This window comes from Podarcis muralis, chromosome 7 (assembly GCF_964188315.1).
Source record: "Podarcis muralis chromosome 7, rPodMur119.hap1.1, whole genome shotgun sequence".
Taxonomy (NCBI): Eukaryota; Metazoa; Chordata; class Lepidosauria; order Squamata; family Lacertidae; genus Podarcis; species Podarcis muralis.
In genome coordinates, this window is record NC_135661.1 from 7,486,513 (window position 1) to 7,503,085 (window position 16,573).

Genomic DNA, 16,573 nt, shown 5'->3' on the forward strand with positions numbered 1-16,573 from the left:
CACCCTATAAAATGGTTAGACAGGTTCAGTTTAGCATCTGTGGGTGTGTGACACCTCCAAGGTGCTTACTCCACCAAGTTAGCAAGCTTACCCCAAGAACTAGGCCACCGAGTTACCTGTTTGGGCTTGCTCTCCTCTTCCACGCCAAGCAGGGTGGCCAACTCTAGTCGCTGTCTTGTGGTATGACTCATCTCTGTCTTTAATAAATAGGCACGGATTTCACCGGTGAAGCCTTGACAAGCTGACAGAAGGGCCAAACTCCAGCTTGCATTTGCCTCTGGAATGGAATAGAAATTGGCATTATGGCAAGGACACACTGAGCTACCTTAACACGTAAGAAAATCCACATCGGGGCAATACCTTCATTAGGCCAACTGCCACGTTGCACACAGTTTTGTGAAACGTTTTGGTTGGCCTAATGCAAGTATTTTTTTGCCCAGGGTGAACGCTGGAATTCTTGTAAGGCTGGTAAGAGGTGTGCTTGCAGATTTTAAATTAAGGACATCTCTTTTAAAAAAGTACAGCCTTGCAACCCCAAAATACATAGCACAAAAGGAAAACGAATTGGGAGGGAGGAGGACTTGAATAGGTAGAAGTTCTTGGAAGGGTGTTCACACAATAAAATGTGTGAACAGGCTCCCATCCAGTGTCAGAAGGGGGTGAATTAGCACATACCAAATTTTAGATTGCAAACTTGCTGGGGGCTGGGACCTTACCCTCCCTTGAAACTTGGAAAACGCCATGTGTGTTGAGGGCAGGAGGTCACGTATTTGCACATGCATATTCACACACACATAATTTTGTTAGTGGAAGGGGCAAAGAAGTGTTTGCATCACTGAGCTGAGGGCTGAAGAAAGTTTTTACCAAAGATGGGGGTGCTGGCATGAGGGTATTGGTTTATTTATTTATTTTGGTATTTAGAACCTACCTTTCTCTGGTCAACTCCTACCCCGTGCAGCTTGCAAAAATATCTCAAGAGCTTTAAAAACTATCTTAACAATAACACAAGGCTGCATGGTGGAGGAGATCTGGGTTTAAAGCTGCGTTCAGCTGCAAAGCTGCGCTGGTGGACCTTGTTGGCTTCCTCCCTGGGTGGTCGCGGGACTAAAAAGGAGATGGGTGCCTCACACAAAACCTGGCCTACCTGATAGGTTTGTTGTGAGGAGAATTAGCAGGCAGTGCCCTTCTGCCACTTGGCTTAGCCTACTTCGCAGGGTTTTGTGAGAAAAACAAGGGGGCAAACAAAAAATAGGAGGGGAAGGGAACAATCACTATAAAAAACCCCAATTAAACATTGATACAGTTAAAGCAATGGAACCCAAAGTCCTTCACCTATGGGAGGAAGGAAAACAAACATAGATAGATAGATAGATAGATAGATAGATAGATAGATATACACACACAAAACCCCCCACAAAGATTTTATATATTTTATACTGTACAATCGATAGATATATATATATATATATATATATATATATGCAGGTTTTGGTGTCCTCGGGTATCTTCCCGTGTAAAAGTTGGGGTGTCTAGGCGACGTTTCGACGAGGTCTCACTCGTCATCTTCAGGCTGGTGCTTTCGGCTTCTTGTTACTGGAACAGAGCAGGATCTCAGTGTTTGAGTTCCTATAAATACTGTTGAGGAGGTGTGGCCTCCTATGTTCTGGGCAGAGAGGAAGTTCCCAGGCTAGTGTGCCTTTTCTTCTTTTGTTCCTTAATTGCTTGAGGGATATCTTGAGTGATTTCTTGAGTGATATCCTGAGTACCACTTAGGTGGGTCATTAGGTGTGGATTAGTTGCTAAAGCCTTTGTGTCTTGACCTCTTGAACTTTGTGAAGAGTTTTTCTGAGAAGATGGCTGTACTGCACTTAGTTGTGCTCTGGCTTGGCTTTGTGTATAGGGGCGAGCTGTGGTTTTGTGGCCTGTGCCAGCCAGATCTGTGTAGGGATTGCAGGGGGGTGCAGCATCCGGAGGTGCCACCATGGTTTGGCTACTGGATGGTGTCTGTAATTTATCTGTGGAGAGGGTCTGGGTTTGGGTCTGGTGTGGTTGATTGGTGATGGCGTTCTGTGTGCCTCTGGATCTGGTGTCAGTTTTTGTGGGGAGGGCTAATTTCCAGATGTCTGGCAAGCGGGATGTGTCGTCACGCTTGTTCATGTTGTGAGGGTGTTTCTCTATCTCGATGGCTTCCATGATTATTCTCTTGTGGTGATGTTCCATGTTAGAGAGCAATTTGGAATCTGCAAAATTAATTTCGTGTCCTGTTTCTTTCATGTGTTGGAAGAGAGAGGAAGTTTTTTCTTCTTTTTTGACGGCATTCTTGTGTTCTGCGATACGTGCATTTATTCGTCTGTTTGTTTGTCCAATGTACGTGGCTGGGCAGACTTTGCAGGGTATTTCATAGACCCCTTGGTTTTCCAACTGGATTTTATCCTTGGGGTTTCTGAGGATATTGGCTATTTTTTGGTTGGCGCAAAAGGCTGTTTTGATATTGTGTTTATGGAGGATTTTGCTAATTTTATCTGTAGTGCCCTTGATATAAGGAAGGAGGGCCATGCCATTGTTTTCTTCTGTGTCTTGGTTTTTGGGGGGTGTTTCTTTTTGGATTAGCTTCGTAACCCTGTTTTGCTGGTATCCATTGGCAATTAACACATTTGAGAGATTCTGTAACTCAGTTGTCAAGTGGTCTTTGTCAGCCAGGCGTGAGACCTCGTCGAAACGTCGCCTAGACACCCCAACTTTTACACGGGAAGATACCCGAGGACACCAAAACCTGCATTCCTGTACCCGTGAAAATCTACGAAAGCAAATATATATATATATATATATATATATATATATATATATATATATATTATCTGTATAATCATATGGACTCAGCTATAAATCTGCAAATACAGCATTCCAAGTGCATTATACAAATGTGACACTAGATGGCGGTGGTGAGCTTATGGCAGATTCAACCTAGTTTTCAAAACGTGTCTGTCTTTTTTTTAAGCATTTTCACAGCGGTTTTTTTTTTTAATATATATATTTGTGTGTGTGTGTGTCTAGATTCCACCAGGGACTGGTAGAATTGTAGAGTGGGAAGGGGGCCCCTGAAGAGCCCTCTCGCTTCTCCCTCTCCTCCTAGGCACACGATATACGCTTTCCCTGTTCCCCCTCAGACCCAGCGAACTACATTTCCCGGGGTCCTTTGCGCGGGCCGAGAGCGGCCTGGCCGGGGACGGACTGCAGCAGCCGCCGGGAGGCAGAGGTGGCGGCAGCGGCGGACTCGGTGGCTGCCACTTCTCCTCCCGCCTTGCCGGGCCGAGCCTCTCCTCCTCGCTTCCCTTTCCTCACAGGCCTCATCCGCAGGAGGCCCGAGGCGAGAGGGGCCGGTCCCGGCGCTCTCCCTGGGCGCCTCCCCGCTTGTCACGAGGCGGCTCCACCCCACGGCGGCGGCGGCGGCGGCCCTCCTCCTCCTCCCCGGCCGGTCCCGCTCCTCGGCTCCGCGCAGGATCCTTCCCGAGGGCCCTCTTCGTCCCCGAAGTGCCCCCGGTGGGGGGCGGGCCTTGAGGGTTGGGGGAGGACCTTCCTCTCCGTGGCCCCCGGGGGACCCTCAGGACGGAGGGAGCGAGGGGTCCGCAGCGCCGTGGGGGCGGGCGTCCTCGCCGTCGGGGCGGCCGGGGTCTCCGCCAGAGGAGCGCGTCGGCGCCGGCCATGGAGCCCCCCGGGCAGGTCAAGGACCGCATCCTGGAGAACATCTCCCTCTCCGTCAAGAAGGTCAGCGGGGTGGGGAGGGGATTTGTTTTATTGGGTTGGTGTTGGAGGGGGAAACCCACAGACGCCCCCCCCCCCCATCCCGCCACAAGGGTGCCCTTCCCAGCCCCACTTAACCGCCCCCTCCCGCCCTCAACAGACACACACACAGCCGGCCAGCCCCATCCCAGCATATTTCTCTTCCTTTCACCCCCCCCTGCTCCCAATTCTTATTCGTTGTTATTACTATTACACGTTATTCTTGTTCGCTGTTGTTGCTGTTATTCACAATCATCATGACTTGTTATTAAGATCTGTTACTTTTCTTGTCCTTTTGCTGCCATCATCGTCGTTCTTGAATTTATTATCTTATCTGTGAACTGACCTGAGACCTCCGGGTATAGGGCGGTATATAAATTCTATTATTATTATTATTATTATTATTATTATTATTATTATTATTCCCCGCCCCCCTTTGACAGGCAGGCTCCAGGGTTACAGCCGTCGCTTCACTTTCAAAATTAAAAGCAGTTAAACCAAGAGCAGGGTAGGTCACAGGAATCTGAGTCACTTAAGAACTGCTTCATGGGCTCCTTTCAGGGAGGAAGGGCAGGTTATGGATTTAATGCAATATAAATAAAACCAAGAGGTGCTATCCGGTACGACTTGTACTCAGAGCGGGACCCGCTGAAGTTGATCGGTGTGGTGGATTTTGGGCTCATTGATTTTAGTGGGTCTTCTCAGAGGAGGACGCAGCCCATTGTTGACGTGCCGTAACAATAGTGTTGTTAGTAACGTCGTTTCATCATTGTCACATGTTGTTGATGTGATTAGCCACAGTAGCATAGTATTACTTATAATACTATTAAATCAGCCTTTTTAAATTCGTTGCAGATTTCTCAATCCTTTCCCTGCTCTCTCTTGATAAGCCTTCTATGCTGGGGGATTGTTGCCTGGGGGAAGAAAGTCAGGGACAGGGAAGCTGTCATAGACTACAATACGGCATTCTCCTGCTGGTGTGGCTTCTTCTGAACACTACCCACCCACCCACCCAGGAGCACCCTATCAGGGCCCACCCCATGCTCATGATAACTGCTCAAGCTGTGCTTTCTGACCATTTCAGCAAAGCTGTCACCTCTGTTTTAGCACCATATGACATCACTTAGCCAGCTTCCCTGGTTGCAATTGTACATCTCTTTTCCCGCATGGTCTGCCTTTGAACCCACAGCCCAGCTAATTTGCTCTCTTGCTTCCTTATCCTAGCTGGACTGTAATAAGCCTGGGTGTGCAGTCTCAGCAACAAGCAAGCTGCAGCGCGTGTTGCATTTTCAGTGGGCCAAAGGGCTGCTTTCTTCAGCAATGGATGTTTTTAGAGAAGCCTCTGTTCCCATTTTACTGACAACAAACCGAGTTCGAAGGGAAGGGCTGCAGCTCAGCGGTGAAGCACCTGCTTGCTGTGCAGAAAGTCCATGGCATCTCCAGGTGGGAAAATCCCCTGCTTAGAGCCCTAGGCGGTCAGTGTGGGTCATCATGAGCCAGGTGACCAAGGGTCTACCATCCTAAGAACGTAAGGCCAATTGTCCTTGCTGTGGCCAACCAGATTCCTTTGGAAAGTCTGCAAGATGATGGAGCTGAGCTCAACAGCATCCTCCCCCTGCTGTGCTTCTCAGCAGCTGCTATTCTGACTGTTTGGCATGCAGCTGTGGGTGATGGGTATTTGAGTCCAGCAACATCTGCAGGGCACCCTGATGGCTCCCCACCATGTCAGGCCTTCCCCCAGCAGGAAAGCCTCAGTGTTTTGTGGAGCTTATCTCTCCCAACCTCTTAAACAAGCAGATGCCTTCGATGGGAGGCACTTTGCTCTCTGCTGGCCCTTTGCTGCTTGAAGAAACAGCCCATTGAAGGAGAGTCAGCAGTGTGTAGTTCTCATAATTCCATTAATTGTATTTCCCAGCACTGCATCATCCAATTTACCAGTCATTCTTTCTTCTCCTTTGCCTTCTGTAACCTTTTCCCTGCCCCTGACTTTCATCCCCCAAGCCCATAATAACCCACTTATCCAAATGCACAGGCTATTCCGTGCAATATCTGCAGCCAGACGTAATATGAAGGGGATGTGCCTTTGCAGAACTAGGGTTTTATACTATCTAGATCTGGCTATCCTTTGCCATGACTTTGCTTGGCTGTAGGGAACCAGGGGCGAGACTGTCCTCTTTGTTACCAACTGTGCCTTTTATATTCACTGCTGAAATCCATTTTTTTTAAAAAAAGCTTCATCCTTTTACTAGATCTGGCCTTTGGGTTTCTTTATACCCTATAATGCTCAGCCTTAGCCTTAATCCTAACTAGAGCTGGCGATATATCATCCAGAACCGGATTGAAGCCAATATTGTGATAACCGTTTCATAATTTTTGACTTGGCAATATGTCGTGAATATGTGCGTGTGTGCTATGCAGAAATCATGGTGCAGGAAAAACTTTGAAGCAGGCAATGCCTCTACATAGCTCCATCCTTATTTCAGACACTGATATATTGGTATATTGCAACGTTTAGCTGGTGACATATCACAATGTTGAAAACCAGATAATCGCCCAGCCCTAATCCTAAACTGGAGACTCTTACAGTGGTTTACAAAACAGTAACAAAAAGTAACTCACCCTTTGTGGTATACGTATATATGTGTAGTCAAACAGCAATATCCAAAGCAGAGATACACCTGTATAATGCAAATATTTAAAATGTTCATATAACTGTGTGCGTGCGTGCATAAGGCTAATATTGCCCTGACATCTGTCATTCCAGGATGTTGCAGATATTATGCACCGCTTCTTTGCTCAACTTTAGTCCTTTCCACATCCAGGAACAATATGTTCATTTTGGCGTCATCGGGATGTCTCAGATTCTATTAAAAACCGGTCCAATGCAGGCAGGACAGTGGGGTTTCTTCTGAAAGTACATAATGAACACCTTAGCCATTGTTGGTAGGTTAGTCACTGTTTCTACACGGTCCTCTTTGATAGCGTAACACGCAACAAAAAGTAATCACAACTTAAAACCGTTTAAAGCAATCAGTTAGCAGTGCACCCTAGATACCAGCAAGTAGATGTCTTCAGACTTGCTTCCATCTTCTCTTCCCCTCTCGCTCGCTCAACTCCTCCACCCCCCGTCAGCCCCTTGCTCCACATAATCGCTCCTGTCTTCCCCAGGCAAATCCATTTCCACTTGTCCCACAGCAGTTGCACAAATTGCCAGTATTTCATGGCTGGCTCTTCCCACTCAACACGAAATATTGCATAAACTCTAGTGCTGGGTTGGGGAATCTCCAGCCTGTGGCCTACCAGACCTCCCCATTTGGCCCATGTGGTTGTTTTGGCCATGCCCAGCTGCTTTCTCCCTGTGGCTGCAAAGCAGAGAAAATGCAAAAACCCTGTAAACTGCTTTCCAAAATTCTGAAGGAAGCAGGTAGAGACCTCAAAACTTTCATAAATTGCTGTCCGGTAGTTTTCCCCTCATAAAATTGGGTCTCCATGAGTTCGTACTGTAAGGTCACATCACCCGGGGCTCATTTGTGAGGGAAGGGTGGAATATACATTTCATAAACTAGTTAATCAGATGATGGGCCTAGGTTTAATTTTATAAGATGCCCAAATGTTCCCTAACTCCACCCTGGGAGGAGAGCATTGCTGTAACTCCTTCATCTCTCTTGTTTGAAAGTGGGTGGCATAATGCAGCGGGTGCGTGAATCGTGAAGGAGTATTGCAAAATTCCTTGGCAAAGAGTTGTGATCTTTGCCATTGCATATGTGCTAACCTTTTGTGGGTTTTCCTAAAGCACCCTGGGGTGGTATCCAGGTAAGTCCTACTCGGCGTCAACCCATTAAAATCAGTGACCCCAAGATAGTCACACCCATTAATTTCAGTGGGTCTACTCTGAGGAGGACTAATGTGGAATGCAACCCCTGGAAACTGTCGTTTCAGCAAGAAACGTAGTTCCCTGGGGAGGGGGCTGCTGCAGCTCGTCTCAGCCCTAGGAATTTGCAATGAAGAGTGGTATTAAAGGCTTGATTTCTTTCTTTGAGGTGAATGGGGAACAGCTGCATATCAGGTAAATCCATTCATGAGGTTCGGTCAAAGGGTCCTGAGCTTCAGTGTCAGGAACATGGTCTGCTGCGTTTAACAACTTCTGGGCTGCTTTATAAAACAAGAGTTTCCCACCGGTGCCAGGCTGTGTAGCCTGTGTGTTGGGTGCTGTGTCAGGGCAGCCACCAGCAGGTGCATGGAAGATCTGTGATGCAGAGGAGTAGGAGAAAGGTGCTGAGAGTGGCCCCTTGTAGGAGCAGAGCAGCTGTTGGCTGTGTTGGTTGCTGGGCACAGGAGGAGGGAGGCCAAGGCTGGGAGTTGGGAGAGGGAGCTGTTGTCATTCCTTCCTTGTCCCCTGCAGCCTGCGGCCAGTCAGGCATGGCATGTGGCCAGGGAAGGGGCAAACGTTGGCATCCAGGCAGCGAAAGCGAGGAGGGCTGCTGTGTGATCAGCTCTGGCTCTGACAGGGCCCCCAGGTACAGGCTGTAGAGCAGGACCCAAATGGCCACCGAAAGAACGAAATGGAGAAGAGCAACTTTCCAGCTCCCGCGTTACCATCAGCAGAGTTTCCTCCAGCTGTTGCCGTGAGCAGAGAATGCTGTCAAAAGCACATTCCCTCCTTCCTCTCTTGAGAAGTTTCACATCAGTACAAGGGCCAGTTTGCAGAAGTTGGCTGCTGCCCGCCAACCACTTAAGCGGGGAGCCCCTTTCCTCTAGGGGGGTTTCAGTGAGCAGGCCACCGTCCTCCTCCTCCTCCTCCTCTCTGCAGGGCCCTCTCTTAGTGTGCTTTCCAGGATTTTGCCGCATGGCAGGGGATCTGTGGCCTCCCTGCAACCCCCCACTCCGTCCTTTGTGAAGTGGTTGTTCCGTCCTCGAAGGAGCAGTCATATGCTTTGCGTCAGTCTCAGCCTGCTCAGCTCATGAGCTGCACCAGCCGCTGCCTTTCTGGACTTGTTCCAGTCTTTGGAATCTGCCCAGCGCTGGCTGCCGAGCGCTGAAGAAACTGGCTCAGAGTTGCCATGAAAGGGTCTCTGGTGGGCATCACCCCCATCCCATGTAGCCCCCTATGCCCACAGAGCAGGAGCATGGCAAGCTGAGTTATGTAGGTTGATTCATTGATCCATCTAGTTCAGTGTCGCCTGCTCTGACTGGCAGCAGCTCTCCAGGGTATCTGGCAGAGAGAGGCATTTTTCTCCTACCTGGGGCCTTCTGCAAGCAAAGCATGAGATACCAGCCCTCTGCCCAGGTGACGTGTGGAAGTTGCAGAGAACCTGCTTCCCTCCGGGTCTGAGCAGTTGTGGGCCCCACCCCACCCCCAGTTAGGGACTAGGTGTTCATGAAAAGTATTCCACAGAGCAGTTGGCCCCTCAGCACTCCATACGGCAGGGGAGGCTGGGACTGACCCTCTTGTCATGGGGATATTTTTCATCAGCTCTGAATGGTCAGCCGGGTTCAAGCCGAACATCTCAGCCAGGCGTCTGTTTACGGTGCTCTCTCTGTTTGTGTGTCCTGCCTGTGAATGTGCTTGGGCAATCACATGGGTGTCTCTTAAACATGGACGCCGTTTGTTTTGCTTGTCAAAGGGTTTATAAATAGCTCTGTGACTCACCAGACCAGCATTCCCACAGGAGGAAATTTTGCCCTGTCACCTTATGGGTCAGCTTTGCTTGGTGGCATCAGCTGGGGCAGAACCTGATCAGTCAAGTACTGCTTGGCAGGATATCCAGTTGACACGTGAATTGACACCCTGGTCAGGGAGGGAGGTCCAGCTTCCTGCCTTTCCTGCTGGTTGGGATTTTTCAGCCCCCCGGAGCAGGTGCTTTTACCAGAACATGCAGTTTTTACCCCATTGGGTGCAGTGTGAGAAAGTCAGGTATATAAACTAGGTGCCAAATGGCTCCTTAAACCAAAGTTAGTCACCAAAACAGGATGTTTAGTTGCCATTTTGGGGCCAGGCGGCTCTGAAGTCTTATTTTTCAAATGATGGACTGACTGTGATTAATTCTAAGTTAAACATTTGGCTAGTTCAGATGGAAACCATGAACTAGGTGTAGAACATTGAGAACTTAAAGAAGAAAAGTCATTTGATCCAGGGACAGTCCACATATATTGGCCTGTTCCAACCTCTTTTTTTAATGGTTGCTGTCAGGGGTTCAGGAGCAGAGGGACAGGAAAGGGAGGAAGTAGAGACCGAGGGAGAGGAATCTGAGGGAGAAGTCAGCGAGGGTAGCCATCCGAGGTCTCTAAGTCTCTCCAGTGAATCAGAGGATTCACAGAAAGGGGCCCCAGTGGTCAGAGCCAGGGGGTTGACAGAGGGAACACCCCAGGAAGGAGGGGCCAGAGGGGACTCAGAGAGCAGCAGCTGGAAATCGGGACCAGCTTCCCCACCGGAGAGCAGTAAGGGGGAGGCAGTCCCGTATTCTTTGTGAAGAAGCGGGACACGCCCCAACGGAGGCTGGTGGTGGACTTCAGAATCTTAAATTCGAAAACCAAGCCCTCAGCTTTCCCCATGCCCAAGATAGACGACCTGCTCGCGACGGTGCGGAAAGGACGCGTTTTCACCAAGCTGGATCTACGTGGCGCGTACAACCTGATTCGCATGCGCGACGGCGACGAGTGGAAGACGGCCATGTTCACGCCACTGGGCACCTACGAATACAGAGTTATGCCCTTCGGATTACAAAATGGCTCTCACACTTTCCAAGCCTTTATGCATCACGTGCTGGCGGGGCTCCTTTACAAGAAGTGCGTATGCTTCCTGGACGACATCCTGATTTTTTCAGAATCGCGAGAGGCGCACGAGAGGGATGTCAGGGAAGTTCTGCAGAGACTGAAGGAGCACCGGCTGTACGCCAAACTGGAGAAGTGCCAGTTCGACGTGACGGAGGTGGATTTCCTGGGCTACAAGTTGTCGGACAAGGGGCTCGCCATGGACAGCGCCAAGGTTCGCGCAGTTTTGGACTGGAAGAGCCCACGCAATCGGAAGGAAGTCCAGCGGTTTGTCGGCTTTGCCAACTTTTACCGCAAGTTCATCAAGGGATTTGCCATGCAGACAGCGGCCATCACCGACACGCTCAGCTCCAAGAAGAAGAAATTCATCTGGACGGAGCAAGCGGAGCAGTCCTTTCAGAAACTCAAGCGTCTCTTCGCGTCCGAAGAGCAGCTGCTGCATGTGAATCCCAGCAGACCCATGAGGGTGGAGACAGACGCCTCAGACAGAGCCGTGGGAGCTGTCCTGTTGCAACAAGACCAGCAGGGGGACTGGAGGCCGTGCGCCTTCTACTCGAGGAAGCTCAGCAAGTCGGAGCAGAATTACACTATCTGGGACAGGGAGTTGCTAGCCATACATGCAGCATTCAAGGCATGGAGGCACTTCCTCATCGGAGCCAGACATACAGTGCAGGTCCACATGGACCACAAGAATCTGGAGTACTGGCGCACGGCTAGGTTCCTCAACCAGAGACACATTAGATGGGCAGAGTTCTTCGCGGACTTCGACTTCAAGATAGAGTACATCCCAGGCGACAACAACGTGATGGCGGATGCATTGTCCAGAAAGCCGCAATACCTGGAGGAGGCGGCACCGTCGGCGGCCAAGCACATTTTCGCACCGGAAGCGTGGGCATGCGCGTCGGCAACCGTGGACCTGGACGCCGTACGTCGCGCGCTGCGGGAAGACCCCTTCGCACGGGCCAAGATGGAGGAGGTGCACAGGGGCACAGCGAGGGCCGACGAGTTCCAGATTCGCGATGGGTTGCTCCTCCACAAGGGAGCACTCTACGTGCCGGGAGACGACCTCCGCGCAAGGGTCCTGCAGCAGCTACACGACGCTCCCACCGCAGGGCACTTTGGCAAAGAAAAGACTGTCGAACTCGTAGCCAGAGACTTTTGGTGGCCCAAGATGCGGGGGGAAGTAGCGGATTACGTCTCGAGATGTGACACCTGCCAAAGGGCCAAGTCAGTTCACAGACCGCCGGCGGGACTGCTGGAACCGCTGCAGACACCGTCTGAACCGTGGGAGAGGGTGGCCCTGGACTTCGTCACGGATCTGCCCAGCTCGAGGGGAAAGACAGCAGTGCTAGTGGTGGTGGACATGTTTACTAAGATGGCACACTTCATTCCGTGTGCGAAGGTAACCACGGCAGAGCAGACCGCCAAACTGTTCATAGACCACGTGTTCAAGGTCCACGGTCTGCCACGGTCTATTCTCTCCGACCGGGGGCGACAGTTCATCTCGAACTTCTGGCAGAAGCTGATGGGCATTCTGAACGTCAAAGTCAATTTGGCGTCGGCGAGACACCCACAGACCAACGGACAAGCGGAGAGGGTCAACGCCGTCATGCAGCAGTACCTAAGATGCTACGCCAACCAGCAGCCCACGACATGGGTGGACTACCTGCCGCTCGCCGAGTTCGCTTACAACAATACGAAGCACGTGTCGACGGGGGTGACGCCGTTCTTCGCCAACAACGGGAGGCATCCCAGAACCTTCCCGGGTTTAGAGAGAGTGGGGGAGGGGGAGCCACAGGCAGCGGAAGCCTTAGCGTCGGAGTTGCAGGAGGTCCACGAACAGCTCAGGAGGCAGTTAGAACTAGCAAAGCACGCATACAAGGTGCAGGCCGACAGACACAGAAGAGTTGGGGAAGACATACAGGTGGGTGACTGGGTCTGGTTAGCAGCGCAAGCAGTGCCGACCAGATCATTAGCTAAGAAGAAGCTGGGACATAAGCAGCTAGGACCTTACCAAGTCCAGGCGCAGGTCAATCCAGTGGCCTTCCGGTTGGCTCTTCCGGAGGGTACCAGAATGCATCCGGTGTTCCATAGATCGGTGCTCACGCCCTACAAAGCACCTCATAGGTTTCAGGAGCCAGACACAGCACCAGACCAGAGCAGAGAAGGGCCCAGAGTGAGGGGGTCGCCTAGGAGGGGACACATCAATGAGGTCACAGAGATTTTGGACTCCAGATGGGGGGAAGAGGGAGTAGAATATTTCCTAGCCAGAGAGGGTACCCCGGCCAGTGCCAACAGCTGGGTACCGGACTATGCCTTGGAGGAACCGCTGCTCAAAGAGGAGTTTCATGCCCTCTTCCCGCACAGGCCCATGCCAGCAGAGTATTTCGACGACTGGCTTTTCACACCCACTCTTTCAGCCAGCACATTCCTGGGGTTCGACTCGGACGAGGAACAGGCACCAGTCCCCAGCTCCCAGGTGGGTTCGCCACCGGGGTCTGCCTCAGACCACTCGTATTGGTGGGACGATCAACCAGAGGAGCAGTGGCGCAGGAAGTGGCTGAGGGGTCCTTGGATGGGACCACCCGAAGAGGGGGAGAGGGGCGAGACGGACATGGACGTGTTGGGGGACAACGTGGGGTTCGAGCACGAAGACAGAGAGATGGAAGCAGAGGAGAGCGACGTTGACGAGTACATGGGGGACGAACTGTATCCTGCAAGCACCCCCGCTACGACGGAGCACCCAGTACCCGCACCGGAAGGAGGGGAGGGGGGAAGGGGGGGCTTCGAGGGGGGGATGGATGTCAGGGGTTCAGGAGCAGAGGGACAGGAAAGGGAGGAAGTAGAGACCGAGGGAGAGGAATCTGAGGGAGAAGTCAGCGAGGGTAGCCATCCGAGGTCTCTAAGTCTCTCCAGTGAATCAGAGGATTCACAGAAAGGGGCCCCAGTGGTCAGAGCCAGGGGGTTGACAGAGGGAACACCCCAGGAAGGAGGGGCCAGAGGGGACTCAGAGAGCAGCAGCTGGAAATCGGGACCAGCTTCCCCACCGGAGAGCAGTAAGGGGGAGGAGTCCCAAACATCGGCAGCAGGCAGCCTTCCGTCAGCGGAAGGACATGAGTCAGGGTTAGCCACGCCTGCATCAGAGAGCGAGGTAACGGTCAAAAGGAAGGTCAGGGGCAGCGCGCGCGCGCCAAGTTCAAATGTACAAGGGGGGGGGGCGCAATGGGCAGTCCGGAGAGAGAGCCGGGTCCCAAAGCCCGCCGGAGAGAAGGGGAGGAGTCCGAAGGGTCCGCTTCCGAGGCATCCAGGAAGGAAGGCACCCAGGGGGGTAGTAGGACCCAGAGGAGGAAGGAGAAACGTAGAAGGTGGAGTAAGGCTAGAGTCTTAAGCTGGTGTACAGGGGGCGGAGACTCAGACGAGGCTTCGCTGGTCTAGGGTCTAGACGTAGAGACGCACGCTAGTGCTTGAAAATGGAAACTAAATGTCAATAAAGACTTCTGTACAGTTCTAATGGCTAGCGTTGGTCTTCTGTGAGCTGAGACCGGGAGGCAGTCTCTGACAGTTGCACAGACCATTCATAACCTAAGAATATTCTTAACTGTGAGCAGGGCAGTGGGGTGGAGGAGGTGAAGACAAGCGACAACAATTAACTATATCATTGTTCACTGCTCCTTTTCCAGAAAAAAGCATTTTGGCTCCTAAAATCCATTCTGATTGTGCAGATAGAATATAACTGATTGAATTCTACAGGATGGAGTATTAGTGTGTGAAAACAGTCCAGATCCAATGATTCCCAGGCATGCACCTCTGGAGATGTCAGGCACCATCCTGGCGCCCAGGCATCTTCACTTCACTATCCCAAGTGACCAATAGCCAGGTGCAAAATGACTAGTTTTGAACACCATTTGGGTGCTGTTCTGCATCCACACCAAGGGTGTGATAGTGGGGCACAGTGGGTATTGCTGTGCTGGGGCCAGGCCTAGAGCCAGTAGTGGGGTCGGACTCTGAGATTTCCTTTATGGTTGGGAAAAACGGGTTGTATCCAATTAACATTTATTCAGAGTAGATCCATTGGAATTAATGACCATGATTAACTTCAGTCCTTAAGTTTCAGTGGCTCCCCAGGGTTTCAAGCAGGGGAGACACTGCCAGGGCCTGGGACCTTTGGCAAGCTTAGCAGATGCTCTGCCGCCGAGCCCCCTTCCCTGTGTGTCCTCCGTGTTGCTTCCCTTGCACTTGCCACCATTAGCCCCTAGGGGGCAGAGCCAGGCCAGGCCAACCCCCTCCAAGCCAGGAGCAGCTCTTCCTTGCGCCCCCCTCCTCTCCTTGCAGTCTGTGCTGGAGAGCTTCTGTGCAGGTACACTTTGGGACACACCCCTTGGGTGAGCAATTGCAAAATGGGCGATGGGAGCTATGGGGTGTTGCCTCTGCTGCCTCAGGCTCTCCCTGCGATCCGATCAGCTCGTCGCAGGAGCCTCATCCAGCTGAGGCAGCGCATTGCTTGGGTGTCCCTCCCAAAACCGGAGAGGCTGGGAACCCTGGCTTAGGGAGAAAATGTCCCTCCCACCTTGCTGTGTGCGTCTGATTGGCCGGGAGAACTGTCTGCGTACACAACTGTATCCCATCAGGCATACAGAGGTGGTGCTGATGGAAGGTACCCACAATGAATATCTCCCTGCCCCCCCCCCCACTTGATGCACTGCTGGACCCCTCTTATCACCTGCAGGAAACAGCTCACGGCCAGAGCGCCTGCCTTGCAAGCAGAAGGCTCCAGGTTCAATCCCTGTCAGCAGAGCCAGTGCGGTGTAGTGGTTAAGAGCGGTTGACTCATAATCTGGTGAACCGGGTTCAATTCCCCACTCCTCCACATGCACCTGCTGGGTGACCTTGGGCCAGTCACACTTCTCTGAAGTCTCTCAGCCCCACTCACCTCACAGAGTGTTTGTTGTGGGGGAGGAAGGGAAAGGAGATTGTTAGCTGCTTTGAGACTCCTTAGGCTAGTGATAAAGCAGGATATCAAATCCAAACTCTTCTTCTTCTTCTTCTTCTTCAGCATCTTCAGGCAGGGCTGGGAAAAGCCTTTTGAGCCCTTCAGAGGCGTCTGAGCTCCTAGGTGCTTGCCCCCTGGACCCCTCAGGGGTGTCACGATTCCTTCATTGCTACCTTCCGGCTCTACCGTTCTATAATTCTACAAGGCAGAATGCTCTCCCCCAAAACTCATTCACTGACGTGTTTTTTCTCTTTCTCTCGCCCTTAGCTGCAAAGCTACTTCGCCGCCTGCGAGGATGAAACTCCAGCCATCAGGAACCATGACAAGGTCCTGCAGAGGCTCTGCGAGCACCTCGACCATGCGCTGCTGTATGGGTAAGGCAGCCAGGCCTTCCTAACCACTTTCCAGTTGGGTGCTGAAAATATTCCCAACCCCCAGTGCCACTCCTCTCTTTGAAAATGTTGCAAAGGCGAAGGAACACTTGGTGCATTAAGAACCCGGCTTGTTTGAGTGGCACTTGGGAAGGGCTCTTACCGTCCCCCCCCCCCCCTTCCTTGTTCTGCCCACTTTACGAGAGAACTGGTGAGCGTTTTCTCTTAAAGCAACAGGCTAGGTGTAAAAGCCCTGCCAGCTTCAGACAGGAAAAGGCTGCCAGGCAGACATTAAAGTCGCCAATATCTCAGTGCGCTTCTACAGATCTAAGGTGCAACTTTACTCGCAGTACGGCGTACGGTTCTCATCACCACGCCTCAGATAGGGTCTGAAAACGAAAAGCCAAATGACCGATGGAGCAGCTCCCCTGTGAAGAGAGGTCGCCATGTTTGGGACTTGCTAGTGTAAGGAGGGGGAAAGGTGGAGAGATGGGATAGAGGCGTGGAGAAAGTGGGCAAGGGGAATCTTTTTAGATCCCGCAGAAGCTGAATGGCGAGAGATTCAGGACAGGCAGGAAGAAGCAGCAACTTATGAGTTCTCACAGAGCCCCCAGAGGTGGTGATGGACCCCACCTTGGGCAGGAATTCATTGGGGGGGGGG

General features: G+C 51.7%; 1 protein-coding gene across 2 annotated transcripts in view; it reads left to right on the forward strand.

Annotated features, from left to right (window-relative positions):
* Positions 1-3,197: 3,197 nt before the first annotated feature.
* PLEKHM2 (pleckstrin homology and RUN domain containing M2) overlaps positions 3,198-16,573 on the forward strand; it is a 40,351-nt gene continuing 26,975 nt past the window's right edge. For both annotated transcript variants that reach the window (XM_028741410.2, XM_077931118.1), the window contains exons 1-2: positions 3,198-3,765; positions 15,809-15,915. In XM_028741410.2, the coding sequence (XP_028597243.2) occupies positions 3,703-3,765; positions 15,809-15,915 (170 nt within the window). In that variant the 5' untranslated portion in view covers positions 3,198-3,702. The remainder of the gene's footprint in view (positions 3,766-15,808; positions 15,916-16,573) is intronic.